The 22,328-nt window shown below is 36.7% G+C and overlaps 1 protein-coding gene across 10 annotated transcripts in view; it reads right to left on the bottom strand.

Moving 5' to 3' along the window:
- Nucleotides 1–22,328, bottom strand: part of PMS1 (PMS1 homolog 1, mismatch repair system component) — a 96,510-nt gene that overhangs the window by 48,509 nt on the left and 25,673 nt on the right. For all 10 annotated transcript variants that reach the window (XR_003677141.2, XM_007116568.2, XM_028480042.1 and 7 more), the window contains exon 6: nucleotides 10,327–10,490. Coding sequence is in view for 9 of the 10 variants with exons in the window: in XM_007116568.2 (XP_007116630.1) it covers nucleotides 10,327–10,490 (164 nt within the window). In the remaining variant the exon portion in view is untranslated. The remainder of the gene's footprint in view (nucleotides 1–10,326; nucleotides 10,491–22,328) is intronic.

Here is a 22,328-nt window from a genome sequence, read left to right as displayed (position 1 = left end):
TAAATGAGAAAGGAAGAAGTGAAATTGTCCCTGTTTGCAGATGGTAAGATCCTATTTCTAGAAAACCCTAAAGACTCCATAAAAAACCCATTAGAACTAATAAATTCAATGAAGTTGCAGGATACAAAATTAATACAAAGATCAGTTGTACGTCTATACACTAACAATGAACTACCTGAAAAGGAAATTAGAAAAACAATCTTATCTACAATAGCACCAAAAAGAATAAAATACTTAGAAATAAATCTAAGGAGGTGAAAGACTTGTATGATGACACTGATGAAAAAAATTAAAGATGACGCAAGTGGAAAGGCATCCTGTGTTCATGGACTGGAAGACTTAACATTGTTAAAATTTCTATACTACTCAAGTGATCTACAGATTCAATGCAATCCCTATTAAAAAAACAGAACAAAAACCCAATGGCATTCCTTACGGAAACAGAAAAACACAATTCTAAAACTCATATGGAATTATAATAGAGCATGAAGAGCCAAATAAATCCTGATAAAGAAGAACAAAGTTAGAGGCATGACAGTTCCTGAGGTTGAAATATATTACAATATATTGTAGTATTTGATTACTACAATAATCAAAACAACATGGCACTGGCATACAGACAGACATAAATACCAACAGAAAAGAATAGAGAGCCTAGAAAAAGATCCATGCATATATGGTCAACTGATGTCCGATAAAGGTGCCACAACTACACAATGAGGAAAGGATAGTCTCTTCAATAAATAGTGTTGGGAAAACTGGATATCAACATGCAAAAGAATGAGGTTGGACCCTTATCTTACACCACACACAAAAATCAATTCAAAATAGATTAAAGATTTAAATATTAAATACCTGAAACTGTAAAACTAGAAGACAACATACAAGAAAAGCTTTATGACACTCGTCTTGGCAATGATTTCTTGGATAATACACCAAAAGCACAAGCAACAAAAACAAAAATAGTCAAGTGGGACTACATCAAACTAAAAAGCTGCACAGGAAAGGAAGCAATCAATGAAGTGAAAAGGCAATCTACAGAATGGGAGAAAATATTTACAAACCATATATCTGACCATTAATTTCCAGAACATATAAGACACTCCTACAACTCAAAAACCAAAAAACTAATAACCCAACAAAAAATGGGCTAAAGACTTGAATAGACATTTCTCCAAAGAAGAAATACAAATGGTCAACAGGTATATAAAAAATGCTCAGTATAAAATGCAAATCAAAAAGCACAATGAGATATCACCTCACACCTGTCAGGATGGCTATTGAAAGACAAGTGTTGGTAAGAATGTGGAGAAACTGGAACCCTTGTATACTGTTTGTGGGGATGCAAAATGGTGCAGCTGCTGTGGAAAACAGCATGGAGAAACCCCAAAATATTAAAAATAGAACTATCAAATGATCCAGCAATCCTACATCTGAGTATTTTCCAAAATAATTGAAAGCAAACTCTCAAAGAGATACTAGCACTCCCATGCAGCACTATTTACAATGGCCAAGATGTGGAAACAACCTAAATGTCCACTGATGGATGAATGGATAAAGAAAATGTACTATATACATACAATGAAATATTATTCAGGTTTAAAAAAGAAGGAAATTCTACAACATGTGGCAACATGGAAGATCATGAGGACCATTATGCCAAGTGAAATAAACTAGTCATAAAAAGACAAATACTACATAATTCCACTTATATGAGGCATCTAAAATGGACAAATTCATAGAATCAAATGGTGGTTAACAGGGACTGGGGGGATGGAGAAATAGGAAGTTACTAATAAATAAGCATAAAGTTTCAGTTAGGGTTAGTAAGTTCTAGAGATCTGCTGTACACCATACCTCTAGTCAACAATACTGTATGGTACACTTAAACTATTTGTTAAGCATGTAGATCTCAGGTTAAGTGTTCTTAACACAATAATATTTAGAAAAGAAAAAAGACGACCAAACCCACAGATTCTGAACTAACACTCCTACAATCAGCTGGCTCTCTGGTACTTAACTGATGGCAATTCTCTTCCCATACACCCTATTCAGGCAAATATGCCAACAATTACCTTATGGTTCTTTTTTTTTTTATTTCTAATTTTGTCCTTTTATTAAAAAAACAAGCAACAACTTTTAAGGTGAACAAATAATATCCAGGCTGGAATTGATTAGCTTTTCTTTCTTAATTGATTAGTTAACAAAAACTTTCTACTGATGAGGTAACAATAACTTCACTTTAAAAGTTTGGTTTGATTCTATTAGGTTCTTTCTGGAGTGAAATCAAAATTATGCCAGAGTAATTCATGAAGGTACTACATATAAGAGGAGAAAGACAGATGCACCCCAGGAATAAAAAAGGCATGTATATAGTATTATCATTTTCCTAGGCATTAAGTTAAATAAATCAGGTATCCTCAAATCTCTTCTGTTCTTCATTTTCTATGTGCAATCAGTCTCATTGATTCTTCCTTATAATAGCAATCACACTGTTTTCCATGCCCAATCTGCTTATCCTATTCAGACCCATAGTGCCTGGACTTCTGTTACAGCTTCCTAACTAATGTCACCACTTATAGCCTCCTATAATTTCTCCCAGCACACTACTACCAAACTAACTGTCTGAGGTAACACCCTGATCAAGTCACTTCTCTACTCCCAATTTTCTATTAAAAAAAAAAATCAGCCTAGCTTGAATTCAAGACCCTTTATAATCTAGCCTCAAATTGTCTTTCAGGATTTATCTTCCTGTATTCCTTTATATAAAATAACTACTCACCTAAATTGACTTATTCACTGCCTCTAAATGTGCTCTGTACTTTCCTACCTACATCTTTTATATTCATACTATTCCTCTACCTAGAATGATCTTGGTCCATTTATACATATTAGCAAATCATACTGTAATAGAATCAGCCTATGACGCACCCACTTGTGGAGTTCTAGGTGAAATCACTTTTACAGGTAGTTCCTACTTCACTGAATCAGTAACACCCACCTGCCAAGTGGCTAAAGCCAGCCCTCCCTCTTCTGTGACTTTCTAGGAACCCTCCAGAAAGGGAAATGTCTCGAGTATAAAAGCTGATACTTGCTGTTTTCCCACCTCTCTTTTCCAGTTGCTATTTCTAATTCTAGTGACACCACTTACCACTGTATCTTTGGTGCTTTAATACCTATGTTCACAATCCAGTATGGGCTACTGCCACCAATGCGATAGAATGCTCCTCTCCTCCATGCTCTCAATCCTTGATCACACTCATTATTTTTTTTTTTTTTGGCGGTACGCGGGCCTCTCACTGCTGTGGCCTCTCCCGTTGCGGAGCTCAGGCTCCGGACGCGCAGGCTCAGCGGCCATGGCTCACGGGCCCAGCCGCTCCGCGGCATGTGGGATCTTCCCGGACCGAGGAACGAACCCTCATCCCCTGCATCGGCAGGCAGACTCTCAACCACTGCGCCACCAGGGAAGCCCCCACTGCCTGCTTTTTAAAGTAAAGTTTTAATACCTACGGCTGCTTTCATGCTACAACAGCAGAGCTGAACAGTTGTAAGAGAGACTGTATGAGTTAGAAAACCCAAAATATTTACACTACGGCTCTTTACAAAAAAGGTTTACTAACCTTTATGTAGAACTCACAGGCCATTTATAAAGACTTTGAGATGGAAACTCACTGAAGAGGAGTTGCATGACCAGAATTACATTTTTACAGGTCACCCTAGCTGTTGGGCTGGGAATAGACTAAAGAGAGAAAGGTAGGAAGTGGGGAAATCCAATTAGAGTACTATTACAAAAATCCAGGTGAGAGATGACGGTGGCTTGGACGACAGTGGTAGTCAGACATGGTGAAAAGTAGTTAGATTTTAGATATATTTTGAAGGTAGACCAACAGAATTTACTCTTTTATCAGATTAAAGTGTGAGAATCAGTAGTCAAGGATAACCCTAAGGCTTCTGGTTTGCCAACAGGAGAAAAAGAATTCTCATATACTGATACGGAAGGATGTGGAAAGAGCAATTCTGAGAGACAAGGTAGGGAGCTTACTTTTGGTCATGTTAAATGTGAGGCGCTTATTACTAAACATCCAAAGAGAGATTTGGGGTGGTAGTTAGATCTATGAGTTTGGAGTTCAGAAGACAGCTATAGAATGGAGATAAAAATTGAGTCATCAGTGTATAATTGATATCTAAAGGCATAAGACTGAATAAGCACATCAAGAAAAGAATATATATGAGAATAAATTACACACACACACACACACACACGAGGAAAATTCCAGAATTGAGCCACAGGACACTAAATGTTTACAAGTTAGGATATGAGGTGGAACTAGAAGACTGATAACAAATGGTAGAAAGATAGGAAAAAAACCAAGTATGTGACCTAGAAGACAGGTGAAAAAGTATTTCAAGGATGCGGAGATCAACTGTGGCAAATGTTAAGTAAGATAAGATCTGAGAAGTGACCACTGGATTTAGAAATTTGAAAGTCAATAGTGACCTTGGTAAGAGTTGTGGACTGGCAGAAAGAGGAAGTCTGACTAGAGTGGGTTCAAGAGAGAATGGGGGGAAAGTAATTGGAGACAATGAATGCAGACAAGTATTTTAAGAAGTTCTGCCCAAGTGAAGGAATTGGCCTTGCCTAGAAACATGACACATACATCTAAAGTAACAGAAGGGAAGGCTGTATGTATGGGCACAATTGCAGACAGGTGGGTAGTCTGTAAAAGTTCTCTATTGATTGCCTCGATTTTCTCAGTGAAATAGGACAGTAAGATCAGGTTATGTTCTAGTTCTCTGTGCTACTCTTGTTAAGACAGGGAAGAAGGACTTGACTGTCTGAGAAAAGAACACATGAAATAGCCCTTTGGGACTTCCACTCAATGTGTGGATCATGGGCCAGCAGCAACTGCACCACGTGGAGAGACTTGTCTCAAATGCAGAAATCTCAGGCCCTCCCTGGCCTTCTAAATCAGGATCTGCACGTTTAACAAGATCCCCAGGTGATATGTATGCACATTAAAGTTTGTTTAAAGCACTGATATAGGAGACCAGGAGAGAAAATGGGCAAGAGAAACACAGTATGACTACCAGGCAGTACAAAGATTAGGGATCATGAATTTAAAGTGGTACTAGTAATTTTGATTTGCATTTCCCTAATAATTGGCAATGTTGAGCATCTTTTCATGTGCTTTTTTGGCCATCTGTATGTTTTCTTTGGGAAATATCTATTTAGATCTTCTGCCCATTTTTTGATTGGGTGGTTTGGTTTTTTTCTGATATTGAGCTGTATGAGCTCTCTGTATATTTTGGAGATTAATCCCTTGTTGGTCACATCATTTGTAAATATTTTCTCCCATTCTGTAGGTTGTCTTTTTGTTTTGTTTATGGTTTCCTTTGTTGTGCAAAAGCTTTTAATTATGTCCCATTTGTGGTGTATATATATATACAATGGAATATTACTCGGCCATAAAAAAGAATAAAATAATGGCATTTGCAGCAACATGAATAGACCTAGAGATTATTGTACCATTAAGTGAAGTAAGCCAGACAGAGAAAGACAAATATCATTTATATATGTAATCAAAAAAAAAAAAGATACAAATGACCTTATATACAGAACAGAAATAGACCCCACAGACATAGAAAACAAACTTTTGGTTACCAAAGGAGAAAGGGGGGGAAGAGGAATAAATTAGGAGTTTGGGATTAACATATATACACTACTATATATAAAAGAGATAACCAACAAGGACCTACTGTATACCACAGGGAACTATACTCAATATTCTGGTTTTTTGTTTTAATTTATTTTATTGAAGTATAGTTGATTTACAATGCTGTGTTAATTTCTGCTGTATAACAAAGTGATTCAGTTATATATATATTCTTTTCCATTATGGTTTACTATAGGATACAGAACATAGTTCCCTGTGCTATACAGTAAGACCTTGCTGTTTATCCATTCTATACATAATAATTTGCATCTGCTAATCCCAGACTTCCAAGCTCTCCCTCCCCCACCCCCTTTCCCTAGGCAACTGCAAGTTTGTTCTCTGTATCTGTGAGTTTGTTTCTGTTTCGTAGATAAGTTCATTTGTGTCATATTTTAGATTCTACATATAAATTATACGGTATTTGCCTTACTCTTTCTGACTTACTTCATTTAGTATGATAATCTCTATGGCATTATTTCATTCTTTTCTATGGTTGTATACTCAAAATTTTGTAATGCTAAGTGAGCATTAAGAGGAATACAGATATAAGCAAGATGCAGCCCTACCTTCCACAAGAGGCTGTTGGGACGGGGAGAGAGAATGCAAATCATTTCCAACAAAGCAAAAGTGACATAATAGGAACACACAGAAAATGCTATGGAAAAAGCTACATAATAACTAAGTCTTGCTGGCGGATAGGGGAAGACTTCAAAGATGTTTTTAAGAGTGTGAGCAAACATCAAAATTAGAAATCAACTAAACTAAAATTTGACTTATATATGTCCCTCATCTTTTCTATATAATATTTCACAGAAGTTAGGTGAAAAGTAAAAGAAGTTAATATAACAAAGAAGAAAAATGAGAACCATTAAAAAAATTTATCATTAATTTGCAAATAAACAACCAATCATGATTGATAATGAGACCCAAGCTAACCTTAAAATATATCTGAAGGAACATCCACCTTCACTAACTAAAAAAGAAATAAAAACAAACCACCCAAACTTTCAAGGTTAGAACTGGAAGAATATATTCTTCAGAAGGAAGGGGCATTTGAACCATAGTCCTGGACTAGAATTTCTTTGATTATACTGCCTCCACAACACTGGCTGGGATGGGCAGGGGGAGGGGTGACCCTTTAATACTGGTCCAGTTATGGGCAAAGGACTCTTCCTTGATTCCTCACAGCACAGGTGAAACAAAACTGGGACATTCAAAAATACATGAGTAAAAGGCTAAAAGATACAAAGAATAAAATGAATAAAGGGAATACCATGAATGTAGGGGACACAGATTATAAACTACAACTTATTTATCTTTAGTTTATAATCTAATAAATGTGTCCCTTCTTTCTCATTCTTGGTCATCATTCTTCCAGACGTCAAAAATAAATAAATTGATCCCAATAAGCCTTAACTTTCATGTCACATGAAGGTGGGATAGGCAGAAAGCCATTCCTTAAATTACTCTTCTCTCTTTTGTAAGAGACAGATCAGACCTTCTTATGTCAATAATATCCAATTCAGCTTTTACAATACCAGCAGGACTCTAATTATCAAGACAGGATTAAATGCAAAACAATTTTTAAAAATACAAATGATATTTTAAGCAAAGGAAAGTCATGAAAATCAACAAGTATGAAGTATGAAAGTATCCCTTATCTGAAATCACATATTTACCATTATGTTCTAAACCAGTGGTCTATAAAATTACTCATGTAGTTATGAAAGAGCTAATACTACTAAGTGGGTTGCAGATATCACCACATTGAGAAAAACTTCTAATTCTGGGAAATAGCTACTTTATAAATAAAAATATATGTAGCAGGACCTCAAAGGGATTCAGTTACAAAACAAAAGTTGAAGACTGTAGTGCTCATCTAAGAAATGGCTCTAGCATTTCTCCAAACCAAATCTACTTTAAATAAAGTCACTGAATCCACTTGTAAATTATTTCTCTTTGGCTGTCTCATTATTCAATATGCTTTCAAGGAACATGGTGATGAAAGAAGAAAAATACCTCTTTCTAACATAACCATACTGGCAAGAACATCAACATTATCAGTATTCAAAGAATGTCTTGGCAGGTTGAACCTTCATAAAAAGAAAGAACACTACCTAATCCAAGATGTCAAAATAGCAATAGTACTTCTCATATTATGTGCAATATGATTGTTTGTTTCTAATGTAGAAAGAAATTTCAAAAAAAGAAGAGACAACAATATTGCCATCTTTAAATTTTAAGCTAAGGCAAAAAAATTCTTCGAAAAGCACATAAAGAATGACAAACATAAGCATGTTTGTAAGAGCAGAGCAGGGCTCAATGTTCAAAGAGATTTATGATAATGTATCAATGCTATTTTAGGACGTTTAACAATATAACATTTGAGGCACAACAGCACTATTAATAAATGGAAGAGTGAAAAAATAATTTATACTAAAAGAAAAAAGCTTGAAAATATAATTGAGTCCATGATTTCCTTGTGTAATAATAGCTAATACTTAATTTTACTATAAGACTTTTGATAATCTTACATTACTTGCATGGTATAACACTCTCCAGGATTTGAACTGTATCTGAAATTACTGAAGGCCACCGAGAGACCTGTGTTTGCTCAGTACAAGTTCAGATACGGTGTCTTCCAAAAATTATAAAATACAGTGTGTTAAAAAATACTACTTTCCATTTTCAAAAGAAAATGCCTACACTGATGATCTTACACAGGCTGGGATAATAATATAAACTTATTAGAAGCTTAGAAGATATATATTTGACTTTAAATATGCATCTCCAGGGCTTCCCTGGTGGCGCAGTGGTTGAGAATCTGCCTGCCAATGCAGGGGACACAGGTTTGGGCCCTGGTCTGGGAAGATCCCACATGCCGCGGAGCAACTAGGCCCGTGAGCCACAACTACTGAGCCTGCACGTCTGGAGCCTGTGCTCTGCAACAAGAGAGGCCGCGATAGTGAGAGGCCCACGCACCGTGATGAAGAGTGGCCCCCGCTTTCCGCAACTAGAGAAAGCCCTTGCACAGAAACGAAGACCCAACACAGCCAAAAATAAATAAATAATAAAAATAAAGGAATTCCCTTAAAAAAAATTTAAAAAAAATACGCATCTCCATTACACAGGGCAATAATAATCTTCTGTTTTCTCTTAAGACTTTTCTCTTTGGTTGTAGTCACTTTTCTTTTATAAAAATGTAGCTCCTGTCTTCATGTTTTACCTTTTTCCATTTGTTTTCCCTTCCTGATCACTGTTTCTTCTGCCCTTGATATTTTCCTAACTTGGGTAATTCAACTTTTAATGACTAAATGTCCTTTGGATCAAGAGGTCATAGGGTTATTTATATTAACAGGATGAGTCTCTATCTATCAACATCCTGAGGAATCCTAGCATGATAGAGCTGGAAGGGATCTCAAGGTATCATTTGGTTGAGCTCTATGCCAGCAGGAAAAGGTGGCTGACTATTCTTAATGTTTTTCTTTATTTTTTTAAGATGACCAAAGATTTTGATCATAAATATTCCACCATAACTTGGTTTAATATGGAATCTTCTTAATAACAAGTAAAAAGACATGGAGTGGAAAGAAAACTGGATGAAAAAGGGTTCTGACCTCAGTAGTATTACTTACTACAAAATAGAAAACAATTCCTTAGATCATTCTGAGCTTCAAGTTCCCCATACAAATAGAGATAAGGCTGTCTAACCCACAAGGTTATTGTAAGTGCTCTGAAACCTGGAAAAGAACTACACAAATGTAATGTAGTATTAAAATGGGAAGATAAAACAGTAGAGTGTGAAGAACCTATACTCTGTAGGTAGGTAAAGTTTTGAACCCCATCTCAACAATTTACCAGCTGTGCAACACTGAGCAGAGTATCAAACCTCTGAGTTCAGAGGACAACTGCAAATAGATATAATGTCTACCTCACCTGGCTGTTGCTGTGGATATAGGAGTTTCATGCACCTAACATAGGCCCTGGCATTGTGTACACCCTTAATAAATGTTAACTCTTTACTCCCCATCAGGTTTCCAAACTTCTGCTGTGTGGTTCTACGCTCCTTACATTAAATATTTTGAAGTGCATGTGTGGAATTTTATGAAAAACATAACAATCAGAAGATATGTAAACCTTTCTTTCCCCTAAGATTCATCAAGCAACAAGAGGAATTCCTTATCAGCCCTGCTTTGAAAAACGGAAAGAAATGAGGTAGAGTTTCCTTTAAAAACTTAACAAAAAACTCTTCCAAAGAAGAAACAGTTTAGAATAGAAGGTGGAAAATGTTACTAAATTGTGAACTCTTTAAAGGAAAACAACAAGTCTTACTCATCCTCATATTTAGGAAGCAAACATTTCTTGGATGGAAAAGTCTCTTGGTAGAATCACCTATCTTAGAAATTAAGAAATAAAAGGTTCAATCAGATTTCATATAGATAAGAGGTAACTAAGTAAAGATGCTCTTTAAACAATAAAGAAAAAGCTAAACAAATGTGGACAAATTTTGAAAGAAGACTCTTTACATATCTAACTGATTTAGATAAAATACATTGTCCCTTTATTATATCATATACCAAAAAAATCCTGTAGAAAGTACAATAATGCTTACCTTGTTATGTACAAAAACAATCCTTACATCAGGTTTAAGTATACCATAGTTTATGAGGAGATCTTGGACCTTTTTTATTTCCTCTTTACGTTTTTTAGCAGTTGAGTAAAACTGCTTTCTTACAGGTAGATTTTTAAACAATCGTAAAGCAGTTACAGTTGTACCTGTTGGCAGATAAGAGGAAAGCATATTTAGATGTGGAAGGAACTTCACAGATCTTCAAATCCACATACAATCAGTAATTAATCCCTTTTATCACTGAAGGCCAGTCCTCTTCAAACTCTGGGAACACAAAGAAGGCTCAACCTTGCAAGCTATTCTGATCCCTTGCTAGGCTCTCTTATTTGTAACAGGTCTGACCTGCTAAGTATGATCTCTTCTATGTGATCTAAACAAGAATAATCTTATTTCTACCACTGCAGAGAAACATGGGCTTACTAGAATGTACAGTATCTTAAGAAATCTGTTGATATTCAAACTACCTGGTGATGATGATTCTGCACTTTGAAATACATAGGTGGTATAAGGCTAACAGCATATGTGATAACCTTAATTATTCAATTAAAAATTCTTATCTGATGCTCAACATCGCTAATTATCAGAGAAATATAAATCAAAGCTACAATGAGGTATCACCTCACACTGGTCAGAATGGCCATCATTAAAAAGTCTACAAATAATAAATACTGGAGAGGGTATGGAGAAAAAAGAACCCTCTTACACTGTTGGTGGGAATGTAAATTGGTACAGCCACTATGGAAAACAGTATGGAGGTTCCTTAAAAAAAAGTTACCATATGATCTGGTAATCCCACTCCTGGACATATATCTGGAGAAAATTCTAATTCAGAAAGAAACATGCACCCCAATGTTCACAGCAGCACTACTGACGATAGCCAAGACATGGAAGCACTCTAAATGTCCATCGACACATGAACAGATAAAGAAGATGTGGTATATGTATACAGCAGACTATAACTCAGCCATAAAAGAGAAAGAAATAATGCCATTTGCAGCAACATGGACAGACCTAGAGATTATTACACTAAGTGAAAAAAGTCAGAAAGAGAAAGTCAAATACCGTATGATATCACTTATATGTGGAATTTAAAATATGATATAAATGAACTTATTTACAAAACAGAAAGACTCATAGACATAGAAAACAAATTTATGGTTACCAAAGGAGAAAGGGCAGGAGGGAGGGATAAATTAGGAGTTTGGAATTAGCAGATACAAACTACTATATATAAAACACGTAAACAACAAGGTCCTACACAGGAAACTATATTCAATATCTTATAATAACCTATAATGGAAAAAATATGAAAAATAAGATATATATGTAAAACTGAATCACTTTGCTGTACACAAGAAACTAACACAACATTGTAAATCAACTATACTTCAAGTAAAAAAAAATTTTTATCTAAAATAATATCTAATTGCCTGGTTTAATTTACCTCATCTCCTGAACAACAAATACGCAAAACACAGGATAATCTAACAAAAGGTTTTTTTAAACTTTGAACTTATTTAACTAAAAAGTTGAGGGGTTGGGGCTTCCCTGGTGGCACAGTGGTTGAGAGCCCGCCTGCCGATGCAGGGGACATGGGTTCGTGCCCCGGTCCGGGAAGATCACACATGCCGCGGAGCAGCTAGGCCCATGAGCCATGGCCGCTGAGCCTGCGCGTCAGGAGCCTCTGCTCTGCAACGGGAGAGGCCACAACAGTGAGAGGCCCGCATACCGCAAAAAAAAAAAAAAAAAAAAAAAAAAAAAAATTGAGGGGTGGGATCCAGATAGCAGAGAAAGAGGATACAGAGCTCACTTCCCCTCTCTAACACATCAAAAATACATCTACTTGTAGAGCAAAAACAAACTGGAGACTGGCATTAAGACTCTTATACAACCAAAGGTGTAAGAAAGATGCACATGAAATCAAGCAGGAGGGGAAGAGAAGCAAGTCTGTGTAATCCCCCTCCTCTTCTTGGAGGGGGCACAGAAGTGGAGGGAGTACACAGGCTCAGAGATCCTCCCTGAGGAGTGAGCAGTTTGCACCACTTATTGGGTGCCCCATCCCTGGGGTCCAACACCAGGAAGATGAGTCGCTTTAGGTGGTTTGAAAACCAGCAGGATTGACAGTGGGGCTACAGGAAACCTAGACTCCACTCATGAAGAGCACGCACATGCTTGCTTACTCCTGAAATAAGGCAGAGGAAGCAGATTAAAACTGCCCAGGTCTCTGGCCTGTTTCCCACTACCACCTCAGCACATACCTCGGACAAGCTGAGCATCCACTCTGGCCTGGGCTCATTCTGTGGCACAGCTCCACACTGCAACAAGGGCTGCCACAGCCAAAGGGAGTGCACAGTTGTAGGGGATGGGGCTGGCTTGGACCTGGGGCAGCATCCAAACCGGGTAGGGGCAATTGTTGCTGGCACTTGCAAAGGAAGTGGATTGGGGACAGTCCAGAACTCTGGTGCCAGGACAGCCATGGTTCATGCCCAGTCCACACTGAGCATTGGCCCTGGTCCCTCTTGCTCTGCAGCATAGCTCCACATTAGGGCAAGGGCTGTCCTGGCTGAAAAGAATGCACAGTTGTAGAGGGTGGAGACAGCTCAGGCCCGATGCAGCATCTGAGCAGGGTTGAAGTCAGCCACTGTTGGTGCTCCTGGAGAAAGTAGATCAAGAGCAGTACGGAATTCTAACTGGTGCCAGGACCACCACAGCCTGCACCCCGACCCATGCCAAGCACCCACACCAGCCTTTCTAGCTCCAGCTCCCCTTGAGGGCGAGTGTGCCAAGGCTGGGAGGGAAGAGCACACACTTAGAGGGAAGACAGCCAGCTCAGACCAGACCCTCAGACCTTCTATTCCAGCAACATGGGACCTGATCCCATCCCCAATAGGGTGGTATTGGCCACTGAGCAGAGGAGAAGCCCCAGCTCACACGTGACTCTGGTTCTAGCCCATCTATCTCTAGCCCTACTCCCCAACCAAGGTGAAAGCTGCCACTACTCCATAGGGGAAGATGTAACTCGTGCTCATATAAAATCCAGCTCTCCCACAAAAGGCACCTGGTACACACAGACAGTATAGGGATGCTCCCACACAAGGATGCCACTACAAGACCAAGATAGGTAACTTTCACCAAATTCCATAGAGACAGAAAAAGTTAAGCAAAATAAGACAGAGGAATTTGTTTCAAATGAAAGAACAAGAGAAAACCCATGAAAAAAACAACTAATGACATAGGTAAATAATTTACTAGATAGAGTTCAAAGCATTAGTAATAAGAATGCTAACTGAACTAGGGAAAAGAACAGATGAACAAAGTGAGAACTTTAACAAGGAACTAAAAAAAAAAACAAAAAAGAACCAGTCATAACTGAATACAATAACTGAAACAAAAAACATAGTGGAAAGAATTAACAGTAGACTTGGTGATACAGGAAGAACACATAAGTGATCTGGAAGATGAATAATGGAAATCACCCAATCAGGACAATGAAAAGGAAAACAAATTTAAAAAAATGAGAAGAGTTTAAGGGACCTCTGGGACAACATCAAGCATACTAACATTTACTTTATAGGGGTCCAAGGAGAAGAGAGAGAGAAAGGGGGTCGAAAATATATTTGATGAAATTATGGCTGAAACCTTCCCAAACCTGAAGAAGGAAAGAGATATCCAAATACAGGAAGCATAGAGGGTCCCAAACAAAATGAACTTAAAAAGACCCACATCAAGACATATCATAATTAAAATAGAAAGATTAAAGATAAAGGGAGAATTCTAAAGGCAACAAAAAACCCCCACAAAGAGTCATATACAAGGGAACCCTCACAAGGCTATCATTTGATTCTTCTGCAGAATCTTTGCAAGCCATCAGGGAGTGGCATGATATATTTAAAGCGCTGAAAGGAAAAAAACCACAACCTAGGATATACTACCCAGCAAGATTATCACTTAGAATTGAAGGAGAGATAAAGAACTTCTCAGACAAGCAAAAACTAAGAGCTCATCAACAATAAAATGACTTTAAAAGATATGTTAAAAGGTCTTCTCTAAGAAAAAGAAAAGGCTACAACAAGAAGTAATAATCTGTTGGAAAGTAAAATCCCACTATTAAAGACAAATATAGGGAACTCCCTGGCAGTCCAGTGGTTAGGACTCGAAGCTTTCACTGCCGAGGGCCCCGGTTCAACTCCTGGCCGGGCCTGGGTTCAACCCCTGGTCAGAGAACTCAGATCCTACAAGCCGCATGGCACAGCCAAAAAAAAAAAGCAAAAACCAATATATAGTAAAGGCTGTCGATCAACCACTTAAATATGCATGCTACTACGAAGATTAAAAGACAAAAAATTGTAAAATTAACTATAACTACAACTACAATACAGTTAAGGGATAAAAATGAAGATGTAAAATACGACATCAAAAACACAAAATGTGGGAGAAGGGAGGAAAAAAATGTAGATCTTTTATAATGTGTCTGAACTTAAATGACTACCAGTTTAAAACAAGTAGATACAAGTTATAGGTCAACATATATGAACCCCACGGTAACCATAAATCAAAAACTACAATAGAGGGAGTACCCTGGTGGCTCAGTAGTTAGGATTCCAGGCTTTCACTGCCATGACCCAGGTTCAATCCCTGGCCGGGGAACAGATCCTGCAAGCAGCATGCGTGGCCAAAAAATAAATAAATAAAATACAATTCACAAAAACTAGAGAAAGGAAGACAAGCATACCACTAAAGAAAATCATCAAATCATAAGGAAAGAACCTAAAAGAAGAAGACCGAGAAAATATACAGAAACAACCAAACAATAAGTAACAAAATCGCAATAAGTACATACCTATCAATAATTACTTTAAATGTCAATGAACTAAATGCTCCAAGCAAAAGAAACAGGGTAGGGACTTCCCTGGTAGTGCACTGGTTAAGAATCCACCTGCCAATGCAGGCGACACAGGTTCGAGCCCTGGTCCGGGAAGATCCCACATGCTGTGGAGCAACTAAGCCCGTATGCCACAACTGCTGAGCCTGCGTGCTGCAACTACTGAAGCCCACGTGCCTAGAGCCCATGCTCCGCAACAAGAGAAGCCACCACAATGAGAAGCCCACGCACTGCAACAAACAGTAGTCCCCGCTTGCCACAACTAAAGAAAGCCCGCGCATAGCAATGAAGACCCAACGCAGCCAAAAATAAATAAATAAATAAATTTATTTAAAAAAAAAAAGACATGGGGTAGCTGGGAATTCCCTGGTAGCCTGGTGGTTAGGATTCTGGGCTTTCACTGCTGAGGGCCCGGGTTTGATCCCTGGTAGGGGAACTAAGATTCTACAAGCTGTGGGGCATGGCCAGAGAAAAAAAGGCCACAGGGTGGCTGACTGCATTAAAAAACAAGACCCAACTATATGCTGCTTACAAGAGACTCACTTTAGAGCTAAAGACACACATAAACTGAAAGTGATGGGATGGAAAAAGATATTTCATGAAAATAATGACAAGAAAGCTGGGGCAAATAATACTCATATCAAACAAAAAACACTTTAAGACAAAATCTGTAACAAAAGACAAAGAAGAGAATTATATAACGATAAAGGGATCAATACAAAATGAGAGTTTAACACTCATAAATATATATGCACCTAACAGAGGAACACCTAAATATATAAAGCAAATATTAACATATATAAAGAGAGAAATTGACAATGATATAATAGTAGGCGACTTTAACACCCCACTTACACCAATGGACAGATCATGCAGAAAAAAAAAATCAATAAGGAAATAGTAGTTTTAAATAACACATTAGACCAGCTGGACTTAATAGATACCTACAGGACATTCCATCTAAAACAGCAGAATACACATTCTTTTCAAGTGCACACAGAATGTTCTCCATGCTAGAGATCACAGGCTAGACCACGAAACAATTCTCAAAAATTTAAGAGAACAGAAATTATATCAAGCATTTTTTATGACCACAACAGTATGAAACTAGAAATCAATTACAGAAAGAAAAATGGGAAAAACACAAACACGTGGAGACTAAACCACATGCTACTAAAAAACTGATGGATCAATAAAGAAACTAAAAAGGAAATTAGAAAATACCTTGAGACAAATGAAAAAAAAACCACACCTTTCCAAAATCTATCACATGCAGCAAAAGCAGTTCTCAGACAGAAGTTTACAGCAATACAGGCCTACCTCAAGAAATAAAAAAAATCTCAAATAAACAACCTAAACTACCATCTAAAGGGATTAGGAAAAAAAGAACAAGCAAAGCCCAAATCAGCATAAGGAATGAAATAATAATGATCAGAGAGGAAATAAAGAGTCCCAGAAAACAATAAAAAAGATCAATGAAATCAAGAGCTGTTTTTTTAAAAATATAAACAAAATTGATAAGCCTTTTTGAAAGGCTTTTTGATAAGCCAATTTTGAAAACAAAATTGATAAGGTTCATCAAGAAAAAGAGAATCCAAATAAACAAGAAAATGGAAGAAGAGAAATAACAACCAATATCACAGAGATATGAAAAAATCATAAGAAAATACTATAAACCGTCATAATGCCCACAAATTGGACAACCTACAAGAAATGAATAAATTTCTAGAAACATAATGTTCCAAGACTGAAGCAGGAAAAAATAGACAATCTGAACAAACTGATCACTAGTAGTGAAACTAATTTTATAATAAAAAACTCCCAGCAAACAAAAGCCCAGGACCAGACAAGCTCACATGGGAATTCTACCAAACATATAAAACAGAAATAATACCTATCCTCTCAAACTATTCCAAAAAATTGAAGAGGAAGGAACACTCCCAAATTCATCCTATAAGGCCTCCATTAACCGGATACCAAAACCAAAGACACTACAAAAATAAAATTACAGGCCAATATCTCTGATGAACATAGATGCAAAAATCCTCAACAAAATATAAGCAAACCAAATTCAACAATATATAAAAAAGGATCATACACCATGATGAAGTGGGATTTATTCCAGGGATGCAAGGATGGTCCGACATCTGTAAATCAATCAATCTGATACACCACATTAACAAAAAGAAGGATAAAAATCACATGATCATCTCAATAGACATAGAAAAAGCATCTGATAAAATTGAACATCCATTCATGATAAAAACTCTCATCAAAGTTGGTATAAAGGGAATGTATCTTAACATAATAAAGACCACTGATGACAAACCCAGTTAATATCATGCTCAACAGAACAACACAAGGATGCCCACTCTTGTCATTTCTATTTAACATAGTATTGGAAGTGCTACTCACAGCAATCAGACAAGAAAAAGAAGTAAAAAGAAACCAAATTGGAAAGGAAGAAGTAAAACTCACTTTTTGCAGATGACTTGATATTACACACTGAAAACCCTAAAGTCTCCACCAAAATAACTACTAGTACTAATAAATGAATTTAGTAAAGTTGAAGGATACAAGATTAATATACAGAAACCTGATGGTAATAATGAAATAATAATTAACTATAAGAGAAAAAAAAGAAGAAAACAATCTTATTTAAAATTGCATCAAAAATACCTAGGAATAAACTTAACCAAGGAGGTGAAAGATCTATATTCTGAAAACTATAAAACATTGATGAAGGAAATTAAAGATGATACAGAGATATGGAAAGATATCCCGTGTTCATGGATTGGAAGAATTAATATTGTTAAAATGTACATCCTACCCAAAGCAATCTACACATTTAATGCAATCCCCATCAGAATACCCCTTGACATTTTCACAGAAATACAACAAATAATTCTAAAATTTATATGGAACCACTAAAGATCCTGAAGAGGCAAAGCAATCTTGATAAAAAAGAACAAAGCTGGAGGTATCATACTCTGACTTCAGACTACACTATAAAGCTTCAGTAATCAAAACAGTATGGTACTGGCACAAAAATAGACACATAGATCAGTGAAACAGAATAGAGAGCCCAGAAATAAACTCAGGCACTTATGGTCAATTACTGACAAAGAAGGCAAGAATATACAATGGAGAAAAAATGGTCTCTTCAATAAGTGGTACTCGGAAAACTGTACAGCTACATGTAAAATGAAATTAGAACAGTTTCTCACACCACATACAAAAATAACCTCAAAATGGATTAAAGATCTAAATATAAGACTAGAACATCTAGAAGAAATCACAGGCATAACATTCAGACATAAATCATAGCAATATTTTTTTGGACGTGTCTGCTAAGGCAAAGGAAACAAAAGCAAAAATAAACAAATGGGGCCTAAATAAACTTAAAAGCTTTTGCATGGCAAAGGAAACAATTAACAAAACAAAAAAGACAACCTACTGAATGGGAGAAAATATTTGCAAATAATATGACCAATAAGGAGTTAACATAAAAAATATATAAACAACTCAATATCAAAAAACCACACACCTGATTAAAAAGTGGGCAGAAGACCTGAATAGACATTTTTCCAAAGAAGATATACAGATGGCTAGCAGGCATGTGAACAGACGCTCAACAGTGCTTGATCATTAGAGAAATGCAAATCAAACCACAATGAGTTATCAACTCACACATGTCAGAATGGCTATCGTATGACTACAAATAAACTGGCAAGGATGTGGGGTAAAGCAAACCCTAACACACTGTTGGTAGAAATGTAAATTGTTGCAGCCACTATGGAAAACAGTATAGAGATTCCTCAAAAAAATAAAAATAAAACCACCATATGATCCCACAATTCCACTCCTGGGTATGTATCTGAAGAAAACAGAAACACTAATTCTTAAAGATACATGCACCCCAACGTTCACAGCAGCATTATTTACAATTGCCAAGATATGGAAACAACCTAAGTGTCCAACCACAGATGAATCGATGAAAAAGACGTGGTGTATATATAGAACGGAATGCTACTCAGCCATGAAAAAAAGAATGAAATTCTACCATTTGCAACAACATGTATGGACCTAGAGGGTACTATGCTTAGTGAAATAAATCAGACAGAGAAAGACAAATACTGTATGATTTCACTTATATGTTGAATCTAAAAAAAACAACAAATGAATGAAAATAATAAAACAGATTCACAAAAAAAAAAGAATAAAAAAACAGATTCACAGATGTAGAGAACAAAATATTGGTTACTAGTGGGGTGAGGGAAGGGGGAGGGGCAAGATAGGAGTAGAGGACTAAGAGGTACAAACTGCTTTGTATAAAAGAAACTACAAGAATATATTGTACAGCACGGGGAATATAACCAGTATATTATAATAACTTTAAATGGAGCATAATCTATAAAAATATTGGATCACTACATTGTACACCTGAAACTAATATTGTAAATCAACTATATTTCAATAAAAAAAAGAAAAAAGTTGGATAAAGGTATAAAAATTATACTGCTTAAATATCAGGTTAATAATTAGCTTTTGTTGGGGAATAAAACATGAAATTAGTACTGGATGCTTTCTCAAGGCCATATACCATAAGTCTGTGCTTTTTCAAACACTGAGCAACTTTTTTTTTTTTTTTTTTTTTTTTTTTTTTTGTGGTACGCGGGCCTCTCACTGTTGTGGCCTCTCCCTTTGCGGAGCACAGGCTCCGGACGCGCAGGCTCAGCGGCCATGGCTCACGGGCCTAGCCGCTCCGCGGCATGTGGGATCTTCCCGGACCAGGGCACGAACTCGTGTCCCCTGCATTGGCAGGCAGATTCTCAACCACTGCGCCACCAGGGAAGCCCTGAGCAACTTTTAAAACTGCCGGTCACCAGCTAATCCCGACTTATTAAATCAATCTCCTTACATGATTCTAATGAATGTACAGCAGGGTTGAGATACAAAGCACTGAAAAGTCAAAAAACCAATTTAGTGCACGGTTTCTTAAACATTTACTGTTGGGGCTGTCTGGTGCGTTTCAAGATGTGTAGCTACATCCCTGGGCCTCTACTTACTAGATGCAATCAGCACCCAATCCAGTTGTGTCAATCAAAAATGTCTCCAGAAAATGTCAAATGTCTCCTGGCGGGGGTAGCGGGGGTAGGAAATTGCCCTTGGTTGAGAATCACTGATTCAGTATACAGCAACTAGCATTAAAAACAAACAAGAAAAACTAAAATACAAATAGACTAAACGAGAACAAAATAGAAGGCATCACACATAGTAAGTGTATATATTGCATTAAGAATTTTTGTTTTGATTAGATTTGTATAAACTGGGTTGCTATGTAAAATGTATTTTTTACTGTGAATTGGAATCAAAAAACCTGAAAGTTGCTGCAAAGGTCAACCTTTGACCTACTGCTCATAAGAAATGGCAAAAACACAAAGAAATGACAATCAAGAGGGAAATATAAGACTTAGAAGCCTAGCATAAAATCAGGAGTTCCAGGAAGAGAAAAAGAAACAAATGCAGATGTAATTAAATAAATAATAGAAGAAAATCTTCTTGAGTTAAAGGCTTGAGTGCAGGTTTCAAGAGCTTAGAGCATTACAAGTTGGAATTAAAAAAAAAAAAAGACACCACATTACACTGGAAGTCCTAAATTTTAAGGAGAATGGAAAGCTTTTCCAAACCTTCAGAAAGCATAAGTTCCTTATGAGGAAAGACTAGCATCAAATTTGTTATCTATAACACTAGAAGACAACCTCAAACTACTTATGTGTAATTAAGAAACTTACATCAAGATATGATATGTATATGGGCAAAATGTAGACAGTTTGGGACCTGCAAGGATTTGAAAGTATATCAACCAAAGTATATGTGATGAAAACAGTGGAGGATGAACACTAACCAAGTGACAATTATATCAAAACAAGAGATTTCATAATAAGGGAAGAAAATAAACTTGGTGAGCAAAGAATCTTAAGACCTGAATGTAAACAGAAGATGGCAATGTGGCTGGCATTTACAATATAACTGTTAAATAAAGATTTTTAAAATGTGAGAGATATCATGTTGGGGAAATCCTACCAATAGCTTGGAACTCAATGTTTTAAACGATTCTTAGTAACATTGGGTAATAACTGGAGAAAAGAGTTAGGAATAAAGAAGGATAAAGCTTACAGGGTCCTATATAAACTTCACTATGGCTATCTCCTTTCCTCTCAATGTCCTTCCTTCTGTTATTCCAGCACATCAGACTTCTTTCCACCTGAGTGATTTTGCACATGTTCTATCCCCTACCCTTTGCATAGCTAACTCCTTTATCAACCTTCAGTCTCAATCTAAGTAACACCTCTTTAGAGAATCCATTTCTGAATGCCCTATCAAAGGCTGTTGCTCCCAAAGTTAAATCATGTTTTATTTCTTCCTAGAAATGATCAATATTTGAAAAAACTTGTGTCTGCCTCTTCTTTTAGAATACAAGAAGCATGAGAGCAAGTAACTGTCTACCATGTTTGCCAAAAAATCCCCAGCACAATGACTAATAAGCTGTGGGCATTTAACTAAAAATTTTTGAACAAATGAATGAATGCACTGAAGAAAGAAAATAAAATAAATAAGGTAGTAAGTAGAAACTTTGTATTTGTTTAAATTGTTTCTGTAGTTAAAGAAGTACACATTGTATTTTTAAAATTTTTGAAAGGGAATTTACTATAAAAGAAAAAAAACAGAGAAAACAAGGTTAGGGAAAAAAAAGATCTTTGTGGAATAGGACCAAAGGAAAAGCTGTATTTCTACTTTGCTCATACCTGATGTTTTTTCCCCTTGATTAGGTGCTTCATTAGCATATCACAGTCAGCCTTCCATATCAGTGGGTTCTGCATCAGCAGATTCAACCAACCACAGATCCAAAATAGTTGGGAAAAAAAAATTCCAAAAAGCTCCAAAAAGCAAAATTTGAATTTGCTGCGTGCAATGGCAGCTATTTACATAGCATTTACAATGTATTAGGTATTATAAGTAATTTAGAGATGATTTAAATATATGGGAGGGGCTTCCCTGGTAGCGCAGTGGTTGAGAGTCCGCCTGACGATGCAGGGGA

Source organism: Physeter macrocephalus, chromosome 2, assembly GCF_002837175.3.
Source record: "Physeter macrocephalus isolate SW-GA chromosome 2, ASM283717v5, whole genome shotgun sequence".
In the NCBI taxonomy this organism is placed as follows: Eukaryota; Metazoa; Chordata; class Mammalia; order Artiodactyla; family Physeteridae; genus Physeter; species Physeter macrocephalus.
The sequence above is the reverse complement of the archived record's forward strand: the minus strand, read 5'-3'. Positions and strand labels throughout refer to the sequence as shown.